The 24,105-nt window shown below is 43.9% G+C and overlaps 1 protein-coding gene across 2 annotated transcripts; it reads right to left on the bottom strand.

Annotated features, from left to right (window-relative positions):
* Window positions 1-1,065: 1,065 nt before the first annotated feature.
* Window positions 1,066-23,897, bottom strand: DYNC1LI2 (dynein cytoplasmic 1 light intermediate chain 2). 2 transcript variants are annotated; one of them, XM_004431686.3, is made up of 13 exons: window positions 23,773-23,897; window positions 23,588-23,661; window positions 21,421-21,537; window positions 17,841-18,071; window positions 13,063-13,232; window positions 12,013-12,106; window positions 10,889-11,024; window positions 8,399-8,510; window positions 7,791-7,850; window positions 6,984-7,025; window positions 6,470-6,587; window positions 5,286-5,402; window positions 1,066-3,851 (listed from the first exon to the last, which is right to left on the bottom strand). In XM_004431686.3, the coding sequence occupies exons 1-13, from the start codon at window positions 23,877-23,879 to the stop codon at window positions 3,751-3,753; spliced, it is 1,479 nt and encodes a 492-aa protein (XP_004431743.1). In that variant the 5' UTR covers window positions 23,880-23,897; the 3' UTR covers window positions 1,066-3,750. The 2 variants fall into 2 exon arrangements, with proteins under 2 accessions (XP_004431743.1, XP_087276276.1); XM_087420150.1 differs by lacking the exons at window positions 23,588-23,661; window positions 23,773-23,897 and adding an exon at window positions 21,657-21,797.
* Window positions 23,898-24,105: the final 208 nt, after the last annotated feature.

Raw genomic sequence — 24,105 nt, 5'->3', positions numbered from 1 at the left:
AGAAGCAGTGTGTCGGTGCGCGCCCGGGATCCGAACCCGGGCCACCAGCAGCGGAGCGCGAGCACTTAACCGCTAGGCCACGGGGCCGGCCCGTTTTATATATATATATATATATATATATTTTTTTTTTGCTGAGGAAGATTAGCGCCGAGCTAACATAAATCAGCTTTAAAGGGGCCGGCTCCGTGGCTTAGCGGTTAAGTGCGCGCACTCTGATGCTGGCGGCCCGGGTTTGGATCCCGGGCGCGCCCCGAGGCACCACATCTCCGTCCAACCCGAGGCCGAGTCCCGCGTACAGCAACTAGAAGGATGTGAACCTACGACATACAACTATCTACTGGGGCTTTGGGGGGAAGAAATGAATAAATAAAATCTTAAAAAAAAAAAAAAAAATCAGCTTTAAAGAACAAAAACTTCTACATGCTTATTAAGCATGTTGAATGAAGTGTAATAATCAGAAACATAATGCATCTCTAATATAAAGAATTCGATTTTCTTGAATATATTTTATTGCGCCCCATTTAAAATAGGTGAAAAGCATTATGGTATAGTTGCTCTGAGATTCCTCTATGAATCCTCAAGACTTCTAAATTAATTAAGTGAAAATCAGCTAGCCCAATTCAGACAATCAAAAATTTTTCCAAGAGGCAAGAAAATATGTTGGACAACTCACAAAGCTCACTGCACTTTACCCACAGCTTGGAATTCCACATACCTCAAAATAACGGCTTTAAAATGTTTTGTCTTTAACAGAATTTCTGATAACTTCAAGTGAGAGAGGCATACATTTTTAGCCACTTAGTCAGATACCTCATATGATTAGCAGACAATTGAATGTATCTCCAGTGGGATGATTTATCATAAAGAAAGTCACCAAAAATTGTAAGCAGTCTGGATTCGTGTTTATTGAAGCCAGTAATTAGAGACATCTTCTTTTCCAGCACTAGAAAGCAAGGTTCCACATGACCGCATACTGTATCTAGATAGAGCCAGACCCCTGGACTAAGGCTGGTGGGGGAATAATCCGCAGTCCCAATTTTAAGTTAAAAACACCGATAAACTTAGTATAGAGACAACAGTGAACTTTTACTTACAGCATCAACATTGTTAAGGTCATGATGTACAGAGCAGTCACTTTCAACTTCATTAAACTAATAAAACACAATGTCATTCAGTTTAAATACTGATTTTAAAATGCCAATCAAAAAAAAAGTGCAAACAAAATTAAATAATTCTAGCAGCATACCCGTTGCAATTTTAGGAAAGACCAATTCATGGCCTTTATCTCGGCCACATCTTCAAGGTTGGGCTTATTTCTTTGATTTTTCCATTTTAAAGACAAACAGCAGATGTAATCACTATAATGTATATAAATAGTCATAAAATTGTCTTTTAACAGTCTACCATACAAGTATATTCTGCAAATAAAATGAATTTTACTTCAAAAAGTAAAGGCTGTTTATTGTTTGGCCTTTGGTTCCAATGCTTGAAAACCCCAAAATAACAAAAAATATCTCCCCTCCTCCCAGCCCCAAAAAGAACCCTGTAGCTCCCCAAAGTTGGTAGACTTTGGCAATCACTGAGCACATGACACTATGCATCAGTTTCTTCTGATACTAGGAGCAACCAATTGTCATAAGAAACTAAAAGTGATCTCCAAGAAACCTTCCTTCACAAGACAGGTGTTTTAGCATTTCGTTTTTAGTACATTTTATATTGACACAAAAAGTGCTTATCAGTTTAAATGATAAAAAATAAAAAGTAAAATTTTGCATTAAAATGTAAAATCACACTGTATCCCTCTTAGGCATGTGCCTTTCCAAGAATATCTTTCTTGTTTCTGAAGTCACTCATTTTGCCCCCGCCCCCAGCTGCTATATAGAGGGATTAACTGACCCCACCATTAGCGTGGCCACAAGCTGTTTGGCATCTATTGGTCACTATACCATAACTATCATTCCACAGTCAGTTTACTGTCATTACCTGGACAATCTGGTAATTGGAAGCCACAATACATTTTTTAAAAAAATAACTGAATTAAAAAAGGGAAAAAAGAGTATATTTTCAACAATAAACTGGCACAAGAAACATGTTTTTATGTTTGTCAGAAAGGCAAGTAAATACTCAGCTTTCTCCTTAACAGTGTTTAGACCTTTACAAAAAAGCAATTCAAGACAGTCTTAGAGTCTTGTTATATAACATAAGATATTAAGTTATGCCCAGTACTATTAGTGGTCAGTCAAATCTGGTATGTAAAAGTAATGACATTAGGGAAGTTATGCTCAGACACAGTACAATGAACGTTCATATAAAAAAAGTAAACTCCACATAAGTGAACTGTGGTTTTTTCCCTTGGTTTGACAACAAATATTTTATACATTACATTAATGGTAGTGTTTGCATTTAAATGTTCTGTGTCTTGTATAAAATTAAAAGTGCCATTTCAAATCCACAGAAGTCATTTCCAGAATTGTGGTGTGACATGACAATGTGCATGAATTTGCTCTAAATGGAGACATCTGAAACTCTTATTTCCTTAAGAAAAAAATGCTACATTTTATGAAAAACACAAAACCAGAGAAATGTATCATCACCATTTTGAATATAAAACATTCACACTTATTTGTCCATCTGATAGCACTGATCAGACCAGGGAGCTAGGATAAGACCCTTTTGCATCAATGGAAATCCATAAGGTTTCCACAGACCATAAGGCAGGGATTGGTGCAAGCCAATTAACCAGAGTGCGATTACATTAAAAACCTCCCTCAAACTTTCTGTAGCACAATGCATTATGGGAAAATGAGACATTGGTCACCCATTTTCTATTAGTAGGCCAGCCTGTGACAGTAAAAAAAAAGTTTTTTAAATTTAAAAAACAAAGCAGGAGCTATGTAGAAAACACAATTCAAAGTAAACTAACTTTGTAACTGCTGACTTTAAACACACTCCACAGTGACTGTCTGCCCCACAATGCACAAATGTGCAGCCCAGCACCTCCCACGCGGCATGGCCTGGGCCAAGCACGTCAGTCCTGGGCAGCTGCCATCTTCCCCACCCCTGTGTCAGCTCCACCTGACTCAGGAACCCCCACACTTAACACATCTTTCTTAAGTTAAAGATGCATTCAGAACAAGTCTAATTCCCATTTTGCTTAGTGTTTAGTTTGGAAATGCTTTTGATGTTAAGTCTCAAAAATGATTATTCGACTTCTACTGAACACACAGTATTTACTAACACCACTCATCTCCTCCTTCTTCCACCTCCTTCAACGTTCACCTTCCCCACCATCACTTTTCTCATGCCTCCTTTCAGTCGTTCTTTTTCCTGGACTTGCTGCTACTTAATCTGCTTCCCAAGAACAAGTGAATTTGCTAACACGCAACTGGTCAGACTAACCACCATCTGATCAATGATTTCCTGGTCTCGTTTCCTCCACCCTGAAAGAAAGTGGGCCCTCTTTCTCTCGATCTACCTTCCCCTCCACAAGAAGCCCAGCTGCACTTGCTTCCCACGAGAGAGCCACATGCCTGCGAGTCCAAGGGTGATCCTTAACAAAGGGGTCTGACACATAACCTTCCTACATGTGCATTTCACACTCGGACAAGCCAATGAAGTTTTTTTTTTTTAAGTTCATCTCCCCTGCCCCAAAAAACTGATAGCATGTGCCGTTATCAGAAAAATCCTGGTCTTAGCAGATCAATATACATAGTTATTTGGTCATTTTACATATGCACTTTTTAAGGAGGATCAGGCTTCATTTTCTGTTGAAGAGTTTGTTACCATGGAGTCTGGTTTTCGAGTCATTCTATCCAGTTCTTCCTGAACATTTGTCAACACAGTCTTTTGTCCTTAAGAAAAAGAAAAAAAGGTAGTGATGGGAGACCACAAAAGAATTTTTAAAAAGGAACATTTAAAATTAAAATTATACAGACTTCTGTAATCATTTGTGGTGATAAGAACCTCAATAAGAATGAGGAAAGCCTTTTTTCACTGCAATGATTATGAGGAGACAGACCCCAATTGAGCCCTTCTTAATTCCAAATGTTACAGGTCTGTGCTCCCCCGACTGGGGGAGCTCCCTGGGAGCTCCAAGGAGCCCCAGCTCCCTGGGTGGGGATGCCTTTGAGCCAAATTCAAGGGCCTTTTTGAAAATGCTCTGGCCACCCAACCCCAACCCCTATGCACGCTCATCACCATCCTCCAAGAGCTGGTATCTGAGTTTCTGGCATGCAGCCTCAGACTTTCTGTGCCTCAGACAGAAAAGGTGTTTAGGTTTTGTTTCTAATTACAACACTCCAGACTGACTCATATGGATAGCCCGGAAACACTGTATTTCAATAAGAATATAAGACCAAGGCCAGGCAGTTCAATCTTGCACAAAGTCGGTGCTCATATGTTTTTGTTGTCAAACACTAACTGGGGCCTGGAAATGACCCCTATTTTCTGCCAGGTAATACCAGCTCACAGCCTGGGCCACCAGACCAGACTCTGAGTCTCTAAGAACTCAGGAGCCCCTGCAGGCCCAGGCCAACCTGAGGATGGGTGATTTCCTGAGGGCCTCTTTTGATCTGAAAACATCAATTAGGGAAAACACAGTATTAACATTCCTTACAGCCAATAGAAAATTAAAAGCCAAGACCCTTTTAAAATGGCCTCAAGCTTCCTGGGAAAATGTGTCATTCCCAAGGAATTTGGTTATTTTTGTTTCAGAGACCTCTAAGACACAGATTTGCCCTATCGGCCCACATGGAAGGACAGATGGGTGGGCTGCCACAGAGAGGTGTATGTGTGACAAGGGGGCAAGTGTCACGGAGGACAAAATGACGACCCTCCAGTGAGACAGTGAGGGTTCACGGGCTTCAGCTCACAGCAAGATTGGGAGCAGTGGAGTAAACAAAAATCCTTATAAAGCATCAGAGAAAATTAAATAGAATAAATAAAATGTCAATGGTACACCCATGACAGACCATGACCTCTAATGGATAGAGCTTCTAGACCAGGGCTATGTGTATGGTACCTGAACTCACCCAACAGTCAGTTCCTATGAACCTGAATGTACATAAGTCCCACCTTACATGTGCCAAGGAAACCTGCATGGTAATAAGGTAATCCTACCAAAAAGTACACTGCTCAATATAAAGTGGAGATGGGCTTCCTTGCTTGGCTGTTCAGAACACCGAAGGGTCTGCAGGTCAGGTGAAAGCAGACACTCCTGTCCACCTCCCTACCTTCTAGCACCCCGTGACCACAAGTGTCCTAAGTCTCCAAGGGCCCTTCGGTACCTGACTTCTTGGCTGTGCTCTGTACCCCACCAGCACCAGGACTTCCAGGAGAGCCTGTTTTTTTACTCAACAGACTGTTGAAGAAGCTGGCCAACACCCCTTCACTTGCTGCATTATCTAAGGAAACATTAAGAAAAAAAGCATCACACAACTGGAATGACTCAAACAAACAAAACTAGTTTTCAGCTTGGAATTATCTATTTGTGGCTATCATCTTCCTACAATACTGAGCACATTTATTTCCTATGTTGCCTTTAAAAAATTTTTTTTTTTTTTTAATTTATTTATTTTTCCCCTAAAGCCCCAAGCGATAGTTGTAAGTCATAGTTGCACATTCTTCTAGTTGCTGTATGTGGGACGCGGCCTCAGCATGGCCGGAGAAGCAGCGCGTCTGTGCGTGCCCGGGATCCGAACCCGAGCAGCCTGCATCGCAGCGCACGCACTTAACCGCTAAGCCACGGGGCCGGCCCTCCTATGTTGCCTTATATACTGCCACTGCTGAGGCTAATTACATGTTAGCATGATTAATAACAAGAAACCCGTTTAGATTTTCCACCTGTCTGGGGGCATAGAAGACAACCTGTGCTCCACAACACCTCCCTGCCCATGAGGCAGTGTTTTTTAGTTTATAAGCCCATAACACTCCAAAGCTGCTGTGAAAAGCTCTCATTTGGAATAGAAGACAGTCAGGGAACATGCAAGAATTAAATAAAATTTTGTTTTGAACGTTTTATTGCAGCCAACATCTTGGGGTATTACTAAGTCACTGGGATAAGGGGTACTTAAACTAGTAAGTAATTGAGCTTGACAAGAGAAGTGAAGGGAGAAAAAAATCCCACAATTCATAAATGGTAATAATAAAAACATGATGAGAAACAAAACTAAGGACTCAAAATGCACATTTTCAAGTGTCTTCTTACACTGTATTTCTCTCTGAAGGAGTCTGCAGGGCCTACCCGAGGTCTTACAAAAGGCCAGGTGCAAGAGCCACCGATTCCAACCAAGGAACAGGCCTTGGGCTCTGCTGACCATGAGCCCCCTCCCTGAGAGGGCAAGCGGGAAGCAGCCCTTCTTGGGGAAGAAAACAGCCCAGGTGCCGTGAGTCTCCACCTTCTAAACCCGGACAGGCAGCCCCTGCAGGGCTCAGGCCTAAAACTAAACCACTCTCCAGACAGGATACATACTTTTGATGTTTGGGTCCGGCTTCTTTACTGACGTGCCTGGGGAGGCGCTAGGCACGCTTGCTGGCCCTCCCCGGCCCTGGGTTCTTGGAGAGCCAGAGGGTCCTCTCGCAGGGGATTCCTAAGTCCAAAACCAACTCACATCACACACAGGCATAAAAATAAAAAAAAAAATACTCTAAAAATGAAGACATGCTTCTGCAGGGTATTTTACAGTCTAGGGAGAAGGGTGGCAGGACTGGGAGTTTGCTCCCAACTCAGTCCCTTTCTTGACCTCCGTTTCTCCTGAGAGAACAGATATCAAGATAACAAAGCCTGTTCACTCTAATTCCCAGGGCTATATTCCTTCATCAGACATCTTCTGAGTTCCTACTATGTTCCTGGCCCTGGGCCTTTGGAGGGACCAAATTCCCTTTGAAAATACAAAAGCCCACACTAGCTCTCACAAATAATGATATAAAGTTTAAAGACATGCACAACAGTAGGCCCTGACCCTCTGTTAGTTTAAGGTACTCACGGAGGCTCTCGTGGGCGTGGCTGGCTGCTTGGCAAGGAGTGACTGCAAAGAGAGGGAGGCAATGGCCATTAACCGAGGCCTGCAGAGTGCACTGAAGGTCTGGAAAAACACTTCCAAGTATTCCACTAGAGGGCACCATTAACAACAACCAAGTCATAGGTTTTACACTCTAAATGCAAAAAATTTACATTGAGCACTTTGGTATATGAAACAAATACTCCAAGTAACCAGTTTTGAAGTTAAGGAAGCAAGGAGAGCACAGATGGGAGAAACAGTTGGCAAAAGAACATCAACACCCCCTGCTGACCTGCCTGCACCATCACGCAGACCTGTGACACGTCTAACAGTCTGCGTAAAACAGAAAGGTGAGACTGGGTTTGTATTCTGAACTGTCAGGCTGGGGAAGTTACTCTCCTCACCTACAAAATGGGTGTATCAGCTCACCTACCTTCATGCACAGGGCTGTGTGGGGCTATGTGAAATAATAGAACTGAGGTCAGGGCACTTGGTAAACCGTTGACACAGGAAGTATTATGCCAGAAAACCTACATTTCCAGAAAAAGAAAGGGTACCTAAAAAGATACTAAGCCATCACTATAGGAGAATCTGCAAGGCAGGTAGACGATCCCCTCAGGCAGGTGGTTTAAGCCCTACTCTGTACCAATCCTAGAACCGGGAGGGAAAAAGGAGACCGGGTCGCAACCCCTGTAATGCTGCAAGCTCTTTGTGATACCCCCAACCTCGCCCCAGGGAACTGCCATTTCACTCATGAGAAAGCCTCTGCTCTGGCCTCACTGGTTTTCGTACCTGTTGCTTCATTAGGAACACCTGCTCATCCTCTGCTGCCAACTCTTTGTCATGGACCAGCTGTGAAGTGAAACGACACACTCGTTTGTGGTCACAGGCCAAGAACACTGGAACTACTGTCAAAATACACGCTGAAAAAAGCTTAGCCTCAGTGCTCAACATGGGTCTGGGGAGAGCCCCTGCTGAGATAGCAGAGTTATGTTTTTCTAGCCTGGCACAGACCCTGTTCTAAGACCAGCCTTGGCAAGTGGCCAAGTGACATTTTTAAATCTGGGAGGTTCTAAACAACACCTCCCAGACTGAGGTCTACAGGAGATCACAGGAGCAAAGGGTCTACTAACAGTAATCCAGAGGCAGTGGGGTGGTGGCACTGTCAGGACTTAATGGGAAACTTCAACCCAACTCTATGTGGGCATTCCAACACTCATGCCCCACCACCCAGAGCCATTTATATAACACCACATTGCATCTAAAGACTTTTTTTTAAAGGCCCTTGGATTACTCTCCCCCCCACCCCCAAAACGGTTCATCGTGTAAGATCTGTTTCTTTACAGGTTTCTTTTCCCATAAAAAATACCTACAACTCTTAAAATGATTGATTGGGGTACCTTTCTCACAGGAGGTTTCACAATAAAGTCTTCATACGCATCTTCTGGCTTCACAGTTGTGAAATTTTCATGTAAAATAGCTATTTTCTTTTCATTGTCCCAGCCTGCAGGTCTAAAGGCAAAGAGGGATTGACTTGCTTTTCCTGGGACTGCCTTACAGCATACTCAGAGCACATTTTGGGTTAGAGAGGACTCCTGGGTGAGATCCTTTCCCACAAGATCTGGTCTGTAGTTGCTGGGGCTGGCTTGTAGGTTTCGGCAGACAAGCCAAAATTTACTGCAGGTATAACCCATCAGACCAACATTGTAGGTCCTGCTCCATATTGAGCTCAGCAGGCCCAAAGCCTAAGGAGCCAGAATGAGATCTTACTGACTTCACATGCTGACCACCCCCCACAGGAAGTATTCAAAGCTTTCCCATGACTCCACCCAGAAGAGCAAGACACAACGGGACCCTGTTCCAACAGAGTGGAGAATGCAGAGAGCAGCACAAAAAACAGAGCTCAGGATGGGACTGCTTCTCTTGGGCTTTGCCATAGAGGCACCCCTCCTGTGAGCTGTTTCTCTGAGAACTCTTCTTTTTGTCAACAGTTTTCTTGTGGATTGGTTCATTAACTTTGCTAGTGTAGAAAGATGTACCCTGGAGCCAAGGAGGGTACTAGGACCTGCACTATCCTGGGCCCCAAACCAGAGGGACACAAGGAGTCCTTGAGACTCTTACATGGGTCAACATCACAAGGCAGGATGGCACCCAGGTTCCATTAAGCTGCAGCCTACAGTTCCCACCAGACTCCCCTAAAGGAGCAACTGTAAAATGCCCTACATAATATACTTTTGAACTCTAGAAGCTCTAAAAGATGGTGACTGACTGTTTTCACAGGCCTCTCACTCTCCATCCCACTCCTGCTCCATAACTCTATAACAAAGACAATGCTTAGCCAGGGTGCTCCACCCTAATGGCTTTGCTGACCTCACCAGCTCCCAAATAGGCAACTATCAACAGAACGAAAGGTACAAAGGGACAGGGTGTGGTCAAGATACTGCCATGACCATGCAGCCTTCATAAGCTGCAAGATAAGATGCTTCCCCACTCCAGACCAGCCCCAAACCCAACCAGTCTCCCTGCTCCTCCTGTTCTTCAGGATCACGTATGATTTGGGCACTGGCTGACTCCAAAAAAATACCACTCACGGAGCTTGTGTCTTTGGTGCCTGCCTGACCTCTCTGGACGATTCTCTAAAATCAGCCCAAGTTGATCTTCAATCAGTCGGAGTGAGGCTCTCCCTGAAGGTCCAGGAGGCAACCTATTCAGTCCCCTGAGAGCTCTTGGCTTTCACACCTTCAGTCTTCTCACAGACTGTACCCCCTGCCCTTCCATTCCTCGGGCCTGCCTGGCATACACCACTCATTCTTCTAGTATCACTCCCTCTGCCTTCCCCGCCACACTACCCCCACTACCCCATTACTTCCTACCCCTCCTCAGTTGTGTGTGTGTGTCCCCTACAGTGCTGTGTGCAGGGACCATAGCTCATTCATTTCTGTGTTCTCAGCATAGAACTTGGGCACCTAGGAGATGCTCAGTATTTGCTAAATGAATTATAATTCTTTTAGATCAAGAGGATATCTAAGCCTAAAAACATTGCTCTACTAGCACAAGTCCTCTCAGAGACCAGAGCTTCAACATTTATTCATGCATCCACAACCCTCATCCTTCTCCAGTGAGCCCCCAAAATGTGAAATGTTGGAAACACAATAAGGATGCAGCATAGCCAAACCCCACGCTGACAGGGACACCAGCGAGGGCGCTCGCAACCACCCCTGCCAATGCACAGAGAAACCAGCTGCTTCAACAGAAAACATTCAGGATCCCCAAAGTGCCAATTCCCTACACTTCAATTCCCTCCCCCAGCCAGTACTGTACCAGAGTTGAGAATGAGTGGCAAAAATGGCTGGCTAAGTTTTGGTAAATTGCTTTCAATTAAGAAAGGCAATACCCTGGGGCCCGCCCTGTGGCATAGCGGTTAAGTGCCCTCCGCTGCTGGCGGCCCGGATTTGGATCCTGGACGCACACCAAGGCACCGCTTGTCAGGCCATGCTGTGGCGGCGTCCCATATAAAGTGGAGGAAGATGGGCATGGATGTTAGCCCAAGACCAGTCTTCCTCAGCAAAAAAAGAGGATTGGCATGGATGTTAGCTCAGGGCTGATCTTTCTCACACACACAAAAAAACAGACAGACAACACCCCTGATCTTATACCACTCACTTCCCTCAGATGGAGGCAGAATGGCAAGTAATCTGGAAAGGAGCAGAGAGAGAAAGCTGAATGTATCTATCACCCATGGGGTCCAGCCCAAGCACTTCGGCCCAAGGTAGCAAAAAGCTGGCTGTACAAGACAGAGACAGAAGGGACCTCACTTGGAAGGGTAAAATGTAAAGAGGAAATGTACTACAAAGAGAAGAGTTTGAAAGCATCACTTATAAAGAACTCACATAAAAACTGCATCCTTTTCCACAACTAAGGCAGGTGTGGTAAAGTGGAAACCGTACGTTTTATGAACAATGTACTTATACAATAAGTCGAGGTTTTTCTCTTCCTTCACTGATGTGTAAATCAAGGCAGCTCCATCTAATCAATCTGCTTAAGGAGAACAAATTCACTGCAGGAAGAGACAAAACCAACACACACAAGCACAACCTTCACAGTACTACTCACAGGTTGATCAGTTTTTGATCAATAGGAAGTGTTAAAATTTTAAAAACTAAAAAGGTGATAGTAGCAGATAAACTAGGTCAAAAGCATAAAGCATGTTGATGCTAGCAGGCCATGCAGTTCATTTTTTAACATCTAAACTGTTGTCTTTTGAGCCATCAGGTTGCTTCCCAAGCAGTCAAGTGAATGGCTCTCAGGCTAGCCCAGGAAAACACCTTCAGCACATCTAAGACACACAGATTCTTTCCCAGGCAGATGCTCACATGCAATCAAGTTTATCATTAAGCACACCTTTTATGAGAGAAAGGCACCTACATGAATCAGCACCCTCCACTGAGCTAGATAAGCTGAAGAGTCCAAAGGAAGTAGTAGGAACCCATCCCTCACCCCCCACCCCAGGGTGTGGGGACTATAGCACTAACTGCTATTGGATTTTTACAGAAACAAGACTCAAAAGACTGCTGACAAAGCATCCCTTTCATGGACAGCACAGAAAACAAACATATGGGAAATGTTTGTAGAATCTAAAATAATATTGTGTTGAGTAATTAACCTTGTCTGCAAAAGAAGAAAGTTTAAAAAAAAGATTTCCAAGATATGATAAAAATAATCTGGTAATAGAATTTTCAAATATCAGCTTTCTTCTTAATATGAAAGCCTATCAAATGTAGAGCATTAGAAATAAAAAGTGATCAAAGAAAGGCAAATTGGTAAGTCTCAAATTCCAACATAGTAAAATACAAAACTAGTAAAAAGATGTATACAACTTCTCCCTTGAAAAAGACTATTTTGGATTCAGGAAGAACTTTATCTCTTTGAAGATGCCCCATTTGGAGGGAAGCCTGAATTAGCACATAGAGAGGAGCCCGTGCCCACAGGCCCCAACACAGCACCCCAAGGATACACTGGAGGCAGAACCTCCGTAGGTGTGACTGGATGAAGTCAAAGTGCTCGTCCCTGTAATCATGTTCCTTCTCCAGGACACTCACCGCATCACACTGTAGGGAAGATAGTTAAGAGAAAGGAGTCAATTTTTTGCCCTCTGCCTGCTGAGGATGGGAACAGCATCTTCAGAAATAAATTATCATCTTTTTAAAGAAGAAAGCCAAAGGTCCAAGCATTAATTAAACAGACCAAGAGTGAAAAGCAACTGGAGATTTTTCTCCTTCATTCTGGACCTCAGTTTCCATATCTGTAAAATGGGGATATAATAGCCCCCATCACCTCAAAGTTGTTCTAAGGATCCAACAAGGTGACATCAGGAAACAGGCCCACTGGACATGGCTGGGCATTCCACAGTCCAAAGGGCTCCATTCTCCCAGAATATGATGTGAATGGTATATCCTGCAGCTGGGCAACACAGTGGCTCTCACTGGGAATAAAGTACTTTTGAAACCCAAAATGTTTTTAAAGCCATTTCTTTTTCTTTTGTCAGAGACACAACTTTATTTCTCTATGACTGAACTTAATTTCTATTCCCATCTCATCATTCTACAAGTTTCTTCTACAAGAAGAAACTCAAACCTTGAGTTCTCTTCCTTCTTTTTCTAGGGTCATTATGTTCCTTTCCGAAAATCATCTCAAGTCCAACAGACTTTGGAGACCAAAGCCCAAAAGAATTTTGCTCTTTCATATTACCTTTTCATCGTTAGTTCAGGCTACATGAACTGCTGTACACAGCCTTAAGAAAACTGCTTTTAGTTCTCAGTTTGGATCACTCAATAAAGCTCAAAGTGCTTCATGGAGAGATTAACCCAGACTATGAGCAAACTGAGTAATGCCATGTTTCCAGAAGCAACATTAAATGACAATATTTTCTATCGTGACATATTCAATGTACCTTAATGAACCCCGAATTAGCCCAACTCTCCCAAAATACTTCATTAAAGCTTCTCAAAGTTTCTTTCAGATGGTGATTGTTCACTAGCCAAGTTTACAATTCCCTGGCACACACCTTTGTGCACACCACCAACACTGGGATACCCAGGTTATGAGTCAGCACGTTGTCACCGAGAGGCAGGGCAACATTTTCTTCGTCAGAACCTGAGGTCAGAGGCCCTCTTCTCTGTGGGGAACCTTGACAACCTTCTTCAGGTTCAATATAGTCTTGGAAATCTTTCACAACTACAGGTGAAAAAGGAAAGGAAAATTACACACACACAAATAAAAATACACATGCCAGCTTTAGAAAACTGAAAAAGGTAGTAACAAGCACCAAACATAAAGAATTGTGACAAACTTCCTAACTGCACCCTACTGCAATATTAGGGATTTGGGAATGGTGATGCAAAATGCCAATTCTGACATATTCAGTCTGAGCATTATAACTTCAGAGCAGCAAAGACATTCCCCCGGACATCTTCCGTTGTATCCAACTCTTAAACAGGTTTTTAAAAACTTCTCAACTTCAATAATTTTCACTATGAAAAAAGCCCACTTTTCTTATATATCTTACACTTTCAAAACATCAGAAGAGTTGAACTGCCTTACTTCAACAGAGGCGACCACTAGAAGTAGCTTATAACTTATAAAACTCGAGTCCTCAATAGAAATAGTAAAACCACCGGAATTCCACAAGAACATGCTGTTTCCATACAGCTGAGGTATGTCGGCACTAAATAGCAAGGCTGCGGTGCCCAGGCCTGTCTGCATCTCCTCATCATCCTCACTCTCGTAGACTCAGTCTCATCTTTAGGAGATCCTGAGTCACATGCGCAGTGTTCATGGACCTGTTCCTGCCTAACACAAGAACAGGTCAGTGGTACAACATCCACTTCTTGGCACATATAGTCACTACTTTGGCCAAGGGTGCAACCCCACAGGAGGGCCTTCAAGCTGGTCCACGGCCTTGGTTAAGCCAAGTAAACACAAAGCCCACAGACCTGCACCTTTTCATGGGTGCTTCAAGGCTCACATGTCAGGCCAGAGAACAAGGACATGGTGATCAAAGCTACTTCGAGCCAGAGCAAGCAGGCAGCTCTACCCTTCTATGCCCAACAGGACTAAAGGACCAAAAGGCCTTTTACTCTCATCCACAACATGCTCATTAAGAAAATGCAAAAAGCAGAATTAAAGAGAACCTAGAGAAAGGTGCACATACTCCTCTTCACCCACAGGTTTTAAACATTTTAATGGGTTTAAATTTACCAAGATTTTAGGTCATCGTTATATAAGCTTCTGGAATTATCTGGAAACACACTGTCTTTCATATAATACTGGGCAAACTGAAAACCACTGACTATGCGCTAAAGTGCAGATATGATAACATTTCATCTTTACAACTTCTCTTTAATTAAGCTCATTCATATAATCTCATTGCCAATATAAACAATCTACTCAAGACATCTTTACTGCATTTTGGACAAAAACAGAGAAGTGTTTTCTGATGAACTTAGCATGGCTATTGAAGGATCTTGAAGGAATCAAAGGTTCTCACATTTTCTCTTTAAAAGCATTTTAATAAATCTTCAAATCAATGAAAAATACAATGGCTTAACTGTCTGGGTGATATCTATAACTGCCCGAGATCACATGAGGCACTCAACCAGGGCTTCCAAGATGATGAGCATGGCAGAGCCTGGACCAGGTTACAGGTGAGCTAAGTGACTGCAGGAAGCAAGGCAGGGGCAGGGCAGCTCTGGCGGTCTGCTCCGTGACCCTCCATTACCCACTGTGTTGCACAAATTCTGCTGTATTCTACATATGCCATGATGTAAAAATGGCCAGGAAGCCCTGGGTTAGACAATTCACTCTCTAAAGGAATGACTTAATTATGGTTGTCCAGCAACAGTAGGAATGTGTATTAAAAACATGTGTTTTTAATAACTCAGAATTTTAGAAAATAAGTTGGAAGGCAGAGCAAATGTTCACAACAGGTTGGTGAAAAGGGAGGATAAAAACATAGTGACGACTGTGTAATTCGGATAATAAAATGTGCATTTCCCTTAGGGTACACACACACCATAGTATTAACCATTCCTCTTTAGATGGTGGGATGGCCAGTATTTCACAGCAGGGGCCCACAGAGCGCGCTACCCTAACTGCTGCCACCTCCTTCTCATCTTTTCCCTCTTATCTCACTGATCACCCATTGGTTTCACAGTCCTGAGAAGACCCCACAGACAGCATCTAATCTTTTTCCTCTACTTGATAAGCAGGCGAAGCCCCAGGCATAAAGCAGGAAAGATAAGACTAATCTACACACAAGCACCACCTTCTGGCGGCTCTGGGGGTTGCTCTGCCCTCCCCCTCACTCAAATGGATCCTGCAGCCAAACAGCTGCCACAGATTCAGGACCACTGGGGAACCTAATCCTGAAAGAGTACCCCCCATGCAGCAGCTTTCCAAACTCTGCAGACTGGAGACTGGTGATAGATGGGAAACTACATTGAGTGACAGCCCTTCATTCCTTCCATACCTAGAGTCCAATTAATCTGGAAAGCGGGAGTCCTCTCTGAGCATGAGGATGGCCAACTGCTTTATTAAAATGTAACCTAAAACGAGCACTAACAAAGGCATTCCTTCAACATGCAACACAAAGGCGTGACTACCATTCCAAACATCTCAGAGGGGCAGTGAAAACAAGAGAGGCCCTCAGAAGGTTAACGAGTCATGAGGCATGCACTCGATTCCAGCAATTGCTAGTTGCCCTCCAGTGTCCTCTCTCCTCTTCCTCCTTATAAATGAACCAAACCCTGATACTTAGAACACATGGCCACACAGACTACATTTCCCAGCCTCCTTAGAAAGACAGCAGGCACACGCCCCTCAGCCCTTCTTTCCTCTTCCTTCATCTTGCTGCCTGGAACACGGATGTGAAGGCTAGAGTTCTAGTTATCAAGAGGAAGAGAACCACACCCTAGAGATGACAAAGCAGTAAGCAGAAAGGAGCCAGGATCCTTGACCTGTATTCCCACAGCTGCTGTCCAGGCCTGAACTGCCTACCTCTGGATTTCATTTACAGGAAAGAGAAATAAACCTCAGTCTTGTTTAAGCCACTGCTATTTTGGGTTTTGTGTCACATGCAGCTGAATCTAATCCTAAGTGACACAGATATCAATGACTAAGACCACAAAATAAATTCAGTGTGTCATGGGAACACAAGCTCCCCAGGAGCAGGCATCTAGTTTGCTGTAGGCATCCCCATCGCCTAGAAGGGACCTGGTACAAGGCACACTTCCCCTATCTGGGAAAGAGCAATACCCTTGGCTCAATTTCCTTCTTTTTTGTCTGTTTTAACAAATCTTTACAAGGCTATCACTCTGAGAAAACAGGTTCAGAAACTGAAATCTGCAGTGCATTAATCCACTAGTCTGGGTATGATGCTAAATGTGCAGTGAACGGAAAACAGCTCTTCAGCCTCAGAACTATTCTGAGAAATTGTCTTTAGGGTCTCTATTTCAGGGGAAAAAGCAGCATTATCTAGAAAGGTCAGTGCTTGCAGACAGAGGAGCTGAGCTGCATAACAATCACTGCAGCACACGTGCAAGTGACCCGGGAAACACACATGCACACAGCAAACCAAAGAATTAGACGTTCAACTCCCTGTTTTCACGATGTAATCTATGCAGAAATAGAAGTATAATGATGTACACCTGAAATTTATACAATGTTATAAACCAATGTTACTGCAATAAACTAATCTATGCAGAAATAGAAGTATAATGATGTACACCTGAAATTTATACAATGTTATAAACCAATGTTACTGCAATAAACAAACAAACAAAAAAACTCAAAAAAAAAAAAAAACCTCCCTGTTTTAGCTAATGTGGGACAGGAGCAAGACGAAGTTATGACAGGAAGACACATAGCAAGAAGTCTGATTTGAAAAGCACATCAAAATTTCTAATCCCTTCTGCCAGTAACTGTGAAGATCCCATGTGCCGTGCCCCAGCAGCCCTCATTAATTCACTAAAGGGAATGATGTCATCCTATGGAAATGAGCCAGGCTGAGCCAAGCCTGCCCTAGCCAAGACTGCTGTGGCCGCCACTGCCACAGGTCCAGTTCCTGCCCCTCCCATTTCCCTGGCAAGTGGACAGAAGCTGATGTAACTGCACAGAAGCAAGGGAAAGGAAAAACAAGCTTCTGAACCACATTAAGGACAAAAAACAAAAATAAACTTCCTTTCATTTGAAAGTTCTTTGTTCTCAAAAGGACTTGGATGTCCTTAGTCTTAAAACAACCTTTAATTTTAATGACAAAAAAATGACCTTGCTATTTCTAGCTAAAATTGTATTTGCTGGATCCCAAAACGAACTAAGGTAAAGAGCTGAAAGATTCGTCTTTTGTAGGGCTTCTTTTAAATGTGCCAACATGGCCTCAATGGAATCCCAGGGCAATGGACTCAAGCTACAAAGGCCATGGTAAATCTCCATACCCACTGATGCTAACTAAGCAGACAGAGTAACAGAAAAGCAAAAAGACCCACAGAACTGATCACATTTTGGGGGGTGAGGGAAGAATCCTTAACTTTAAAAGAGAACCAATAAAGATAATAAGGAATACTGACTCATTTATGTTCTTCCACTGTGACACATGAGATAAAGACTGCTTTGAATACTTCTTGACTGCTGAATTTACAAGAGCAACTCTGAAATAAATGTTGCCAACAAAACACAAACACTCCCTAAGGGAAGCTTTGCAGCCTCTTGACACTGAAAAGGAAGGTGATTGGAACCATCCAAAGAGACTAGTGAATTCTCCAACTAAGAAAATGCTATTTTACTTACACTTCCTTTCCAGCTCCCTCATTTCTTCTGGTGGAATTTTCATTTTATCAATGTGCTCACGTAAAACACTAGCCCACTTCTGTAGAGATTCCATCACAGTCCAAGGCCTAGACATGTCTGCAACAAAAACGACCAGGGTCTCCGGCAAGGATTCAGCAGAAACTGCAAACTTCAGCAGGCCTTTGTGGTACAGGTCTCCATCCAGAATCCACACGTTGCAGCGCGTGTGATCTAAGGAAAGAAGTGAAGCTAAGTTACTACCTGACAACGACCATGAGCACAGCTGAAGAAGAGCCAACCAGGAAGAACTTGAAGGTGACAGCCACAGAATTTCATACAGGACACAAATAGAAATCCTAACCAGAAAAGGACCCAAGTGCTCAGTGGACTGCAATCCTTGGTCAAGGTGGCTGGTGAACTGTCTAAACTATAAAATTTTTTAACTACCATAATGTATTGTGTCCACATCTAAAAAAATTCCAGCAATGTCTGAGGAGTAAAGAGTGAAGGACATTTTAGCTTTCAATAAGAATCAAAAGATAACAATAAAAGCTACAAATATTCACTGGTCAACTGTGCCATAGTTTAAATAATCCATTCTCCTAAGACATCAGCAATCTGTAAGGCAGCAAGCTGTGCCAAAGAGCCTACGGTTAAACAAGCTCTTCTTATGTCAGTCACTAAGCACCGCATTCACACACAAAGAAGGGTGCCAAAGAGACAGGACCTTTGTACCTAAATGCCAAGATAAAATCATTACTTATATAAATTGAGATATGAATTACTGGATGCCTGATAATATTAAAGAATTAGTTATTTTTGGTATGATAATAATATGGTTATGTTTTTAAAAATTCTTATCTTTTAGATACACATACGCAAGTACTCACAGATGAAATGATATAACGTCTGAAATTTGCTTCAAAATAATCTAGTGTGGAGTGAAAGCAGAAGAGGGTGAGAGTATAACTGAGATAAAATTGATCAAAACTGGCAACTGTGGAAGGCAGGTGATAGATATATTGGGGTTCATGACACTAGTCTATATTGTATTTTTTGTTTTCCATAATAAAATTAAAAACATAGACACACATACATGCAAGTGCTGACATTTAATGAAGCATGCGGTTCCAAAATCATACCTGGATGATTGAACTGTAAAAGATAATTCTCTAAAATGATAATAAAAATTTTTAGACATCATTTTTGAGAAATATTTTTTTTTACAAAAGTGCCTGGAAGGAGAACTCCTACCATCAAAAACACCATTTCATTAACTTCTTTCCCAATAAATTCCAAGATACACTTCAAAAACCTGTCTTCTGTTAGCTACCTGTTCGTATAATCAATCATTAACATGTTGTAAAAAAATTCATATGCATGCCTTTATTTCAACAGAATAATAAGTTATCTACATCTAGCTACACTTTCAAAATTCCAGTACATTTTAGATAGTGGTTTTGATTTGGGTTCTATGAATGCCTTCAAAAATACTGCTCTGAAGCCCATGGATTTTAATGCCTGCCCCTCACCAGGCATCATTCCTTTTTTCAGCCTCTCTTCTCACTGCCCACTGCACATAACTCACCCACATGCATGCATATCACACACACACGTGGCATTAAATGGATGCCCCCAACCTTGGAGGCAGTGGTCCTTTGACATGTTATGCCTCACACCACAAACAAAGGACAAGCCAGAGACTATTTTCTCTACCTGATTGCCTACAAAATGTATATTAATAACCCAGTCACACCACACGATAAAAAAAAGACTACAGCTGAAAGATGTATAATTAACCACAGCTAAGGGCAACTCTTCCATCAAAGAGAAACTTGCAAGTAGGTGGCCTAAAAAAAATCCCATAAATGCAGAGACTAAGAAGTTTTTAAGGCAACCTTGAGGAATCTGAAATAAAAGTTAACATGTACTTCAACTCAAAGGCAAGTGAATATGGTTAATATGATGCTTTGGCATGAAATACGAAACAAGCGGCTATAGAGATTCACAGAATATCTACACCATGTTTTATACTTTCAAAAGGGTAGGAGAACTACCACTTTGTCTCAAGCACCTGTCACACGCCAACTCTCATTCTGTCAACCTACAAAATAGGTATCGTTACCTACATCTAGAAATCAGGAAACTGAGGTGCAGAGTGGTTGAGTCAGTCACAACTAGTGACTATGGGAGCGGGATTCTGAACAAGTTCTACCTGGCTCCAAAGCCCAAGTTCTTTCCATAATAACCATGCTGCCCAACAAAGACAGGAAGCAAAAGACTCAGACATATGAGGCCCTCTAGGCCCGGCTCAGTGGCCCCTGAGTCCCAGCTCTACCCACACAGACTCTGGTGGGCCTCTAATGGGCACCTGAATGCCTGTCCTCCTTACACAAGGAGAGCCCTCAGCACCAGGTCTACCTCCTACCTTTCTTTCACATCTTTCACAGAATGTTCAGCATGGCAGAGGAAGCTGAGGGAGGAGGAGCAGGTACAAAGTCCCTGGGGTTCTAAGATGACCACTAAGTTAACATTAATACAGTGCAGGTCTTCAAGCTTTCACAAGAGATCCTTACCCATGTCCTCTACTAAATGACTCTTGGAGATCGAAGAATTATAGTGCTGGAAAGGACCTGGGTCCAGCTTCTTCATTTTAGCAATAAGGAAACGAAGGACTAGAAGTGGTGGGATCTGCCCACTTACATAATCTCCCTTACACCATGATCTTACTGTTTAAATGGGTAAAGGCAAATATAAAGAAAGTAATTTAATGAAGATATCTCATCCTTAGGCTGTAGAGATAACTTTCCTACAAATAAAAAGAGCTAGGCACCAATAATTATTTGTTTTAGAGCCATTCAAGACCTAACGTAAACCCTAAAGTTTATAAAGGAAGCATTACTGAGTTGTGGTAACCAAAAACCATTACTCCAGTCCAACTCAGAATTATACTTGAAAGAAAGAATTTTAAAATGATATCTAATCCTTATAAGAGTGCTTACCACATACTTTTAACCATCCCAACTACCCAGTAGGTAGAAACGATTACCATCCACATTCTGGAGATGAGGAATGAAAAAAGAACATTGTCACCTCTGAGCCCCTATTCCCTCCACTGAAAGAAACACAGGAAATTAGCATTTCTACCGTCACAAAGAGACTCAGAAAACTCGCCTGTGACACTCTGAACCACACCCATTTCAGATTTTCCACTAGAACCAGGCAGAGTGACAATGGTGCCCAGATCAGTCTGCCAAGCGCTTCTCATAGAAAAGTCCAAAGCTTTTAAAAACATCTTTCTTACTACCTTTATGTGCAGCTGAAACTTTACCTTCAGTATCTCCTTTGAAGTGGGGCTACCCAGAGCAGCAGCTAACAGCCCCATTCCCCATTTTTGCTAACATACTCTATAAAGGAAAGTGAGTGAAGTCCTACAGAGACATACACTTCCTCTATTCCCCTGTGACTAATTCTCTTAGAACTAAACAGAAAATTGAGAATGCCTGGCCATGCTGCAGGCCACAACCAAGGAGTCCGAGACCTGCATACACCCCTTATTATGGATCAACGCCTCACTCACCATCTCGGTCCTCGTCATGGACGCTGAGGTAGAGATACTCCAGGCCTCTCCCTTTTTTGCCATGCTCAGCTCCTTGTAGTTTTGTCATGAGGGTTGTTTTACCAGAACCATCTTCACCTACAAACGAGGTATGTAAGAGGACAAAATGTACTGTTCATTTTAAGCACGGATGGGGCGTCTTGACATTCACACAAGGAACAACTAAGAATTTTGTGCAAAGCCTGCTGTTGTCTCACCTGCATTCATAAACACAGCAGGCTTTGCTGTAAGAGTGGCTGGGGTGGGGAGGGTGATGAAGGCGGCAAGTTCCAAGATTTAAAATGACATCCTACCGAAGTTATCCTTCCTTGACAATGGAAGCAGTAAGGCAGGTCCACAGGCCCTACCTACAATTTACAAGACATGCATCTGGAGAAGTGAAAGTAAATGGTGGGGCTAGTTTCTCACAAAATAAACTTTTATCACAAGAAATACAAGAAATCTTCAAGATATAATTAACTTTAAAGCCCAGGAACTCTGAACTAAAAAAGTCTGATCCTGCCTCACAATCATGAGGAATGGAAACTATTATTCACTTTTGATTTTAGTACATCTCTTTCACAAGCATCCTGAAGGCTAGGAAACTGATGAAAATAATTCCAGACCTAAGCAAAACTCTTAAGGATAATCTCAATAATCATCAAGCGCCTCCTCATCCCCCTCCACCCAACTAACAACCAACCCCTACTCCAAAAAAGAAACCTTAAACATCAAGAACTAGCAAGAAACATCACTACAGACCCCTAGGATTTAATGATATGGAATTACAGAACATGAGAATTGCAAGGCATTCCACAGATCAAAGGCCTCTTCTCCACCCCCGATGCTACTACCTTATTCAGGCCCTCCACATCTCATCTGGACCATGGGAGCACTTGTCAGCCAGACTTCAGTACCTGCTCATTTTGAGCCACTTGCCACTCTGCTGCCAGAGTTCTCTTTCTAAAACACAGATCTGGTGACCTTGATCCCCCACTTCTTGAAGATCTTTATGGGTCTTCTATTACCCACTACAATGGTCATCACCTAAACAAGACCATATGCTTCCCTGAAAACCAGTGGGAAAACCACCCTCGAAGGGATTCCCACGAGGATTAGGGAATGGAGGTGAAATAAAAGGCCCTTGAGAATGAGGGGCCTTCAGGAAAAAGCATCAACTCTTCAGGTTTCCACAATCTGCCCCCAACTTACCTCATCAGTCGCCTTCCACAAGGAGCTTCTGGCAGCCTCCAACCCCCCATACCTTCTTGTCACCTCTCTGTTCCTGCAAACACTAACCCTCCGTGGTCCTCCTTGTTGAGACTTATCCTTCAAAACACCTGACCCCAAAATACCCTCTTACAAACAGCACCAAGCAACATGATGCTCGCACGATAATCTACCCATTCCTAGTATGGTGTAGTGCAATCACCAACACGTCTGTCTCTCACTAGACTGAGACTCTTGTGGTAGTGTCTGGGGGACGTCTGTGCTGTCCCAGTGCCCAGCCTACAGGACCCAATCAACAAATGGGTTTGCTGTAAGACTGAACCCAATCAAACTCCCTCATTTGTATGAAAAAATTGAGATGAGAGATGTTACAGGACCTGACCCAGGTAACCCAGCAGCGAGGGATGCAATAATGCAGGAAAGTCCCTGGTGAGGACTCCAAGCCCTGCTGTCCTTTGCAGAGTCCCTCCGACGGTGCACTGCTCATGACGACTGAAGAATGGCTCTTGCAGCATCTCTCCACAGCCCCCATTCCCAAGTCACCTGTTCCCCGGCCTCCTCCACTTAACCTTTTCATCTACTCACTCCCCTCTCCATGCCCACAATTTAGTGAACTTCGAGGCTATGAGCGCAGGGACTCGTGAGCATTTAAAGCAAGGCTGATGCTGGGACCAAACGCCTAAGGAGTGTGCCGACAATCCCATGCCAGCATCACGGGCTCTCCAAAAGGGGCAGCATCCTAACCCCAGATGCGGTGGACCCTGGCCACTCTCCGGCTGTCCAGCCGAAGTCTCCAGGCCCTCCCGGGCGAGGAAGGCTGCGGGCAGGCGGCCGGGGAAAGGAAGGCTGGGACCCGTGCGAGGAGCGCCCGCCTCGCCCGCCCCAGCTCCCCGGGCAACGCCCTGCCGCCGGGGCTCACCGAAGACCAGGATGTTCTTGCCGGACGGCAGCTTGGACCTGGCGCGAGTGGACACCTCGCTCAAGATCGAGGACCTGTGGGTACAACAGCAAAGCGGTCAGTGCAGGGGCCAGGATGGACCTGACTAGCCCGCGACGGCCCATCAGTCTATCCGACGGCCCGGCCCGGCCGCCTCCTGGTCTCACCATAGGCTCTGGCCCTCCTCCTCCTCGCTAGTGAGGTCGCCGGCGGCCGCCATCGCGGGCCCGTTGGGGCCCAGCAGCAGCTTCTTCTCCACCCCCACCGGCGCCATCTTGCCAACTGCAGCCACAAAGAGGGCCCTCCCCCGGGCCCGCCGAGGACCCGCGAGGACCCCGGCCGGGCCGCCCGCCGCCCGCCGCACCCCGTGCCGCGTCTCCCGCCCCGCAGGGTCAGCGCCGCCCGCCGCGCTCTGCCGGGCCCGCGATGTCCTCGGACTCCCACAGGGTCGTGAGGCCGCCGCGGTGGCGGGAGGTGGGCGGCGGTCAGGCAGCCGCCAG

This window comes from Ceratotherium simum, chromosome 30 (assembly GCF_057802395.1).
Source record: "Ceratotherium simum simum isolate JZ-2026a chromosome 30, ASM5780239v1, whole genome shotgun sequence".
Classification (NCBI taxonomy): domain Eukaryota; kingdom Metazoa; phylum Chordata; class Mammalia; order Perissodactyla; family Rhinocerotidae; genus Ceratotherium; species Ceratotherium simum.
This window is presented reverse-complemented; position numbering and strand designations above follow the sequence as displayed.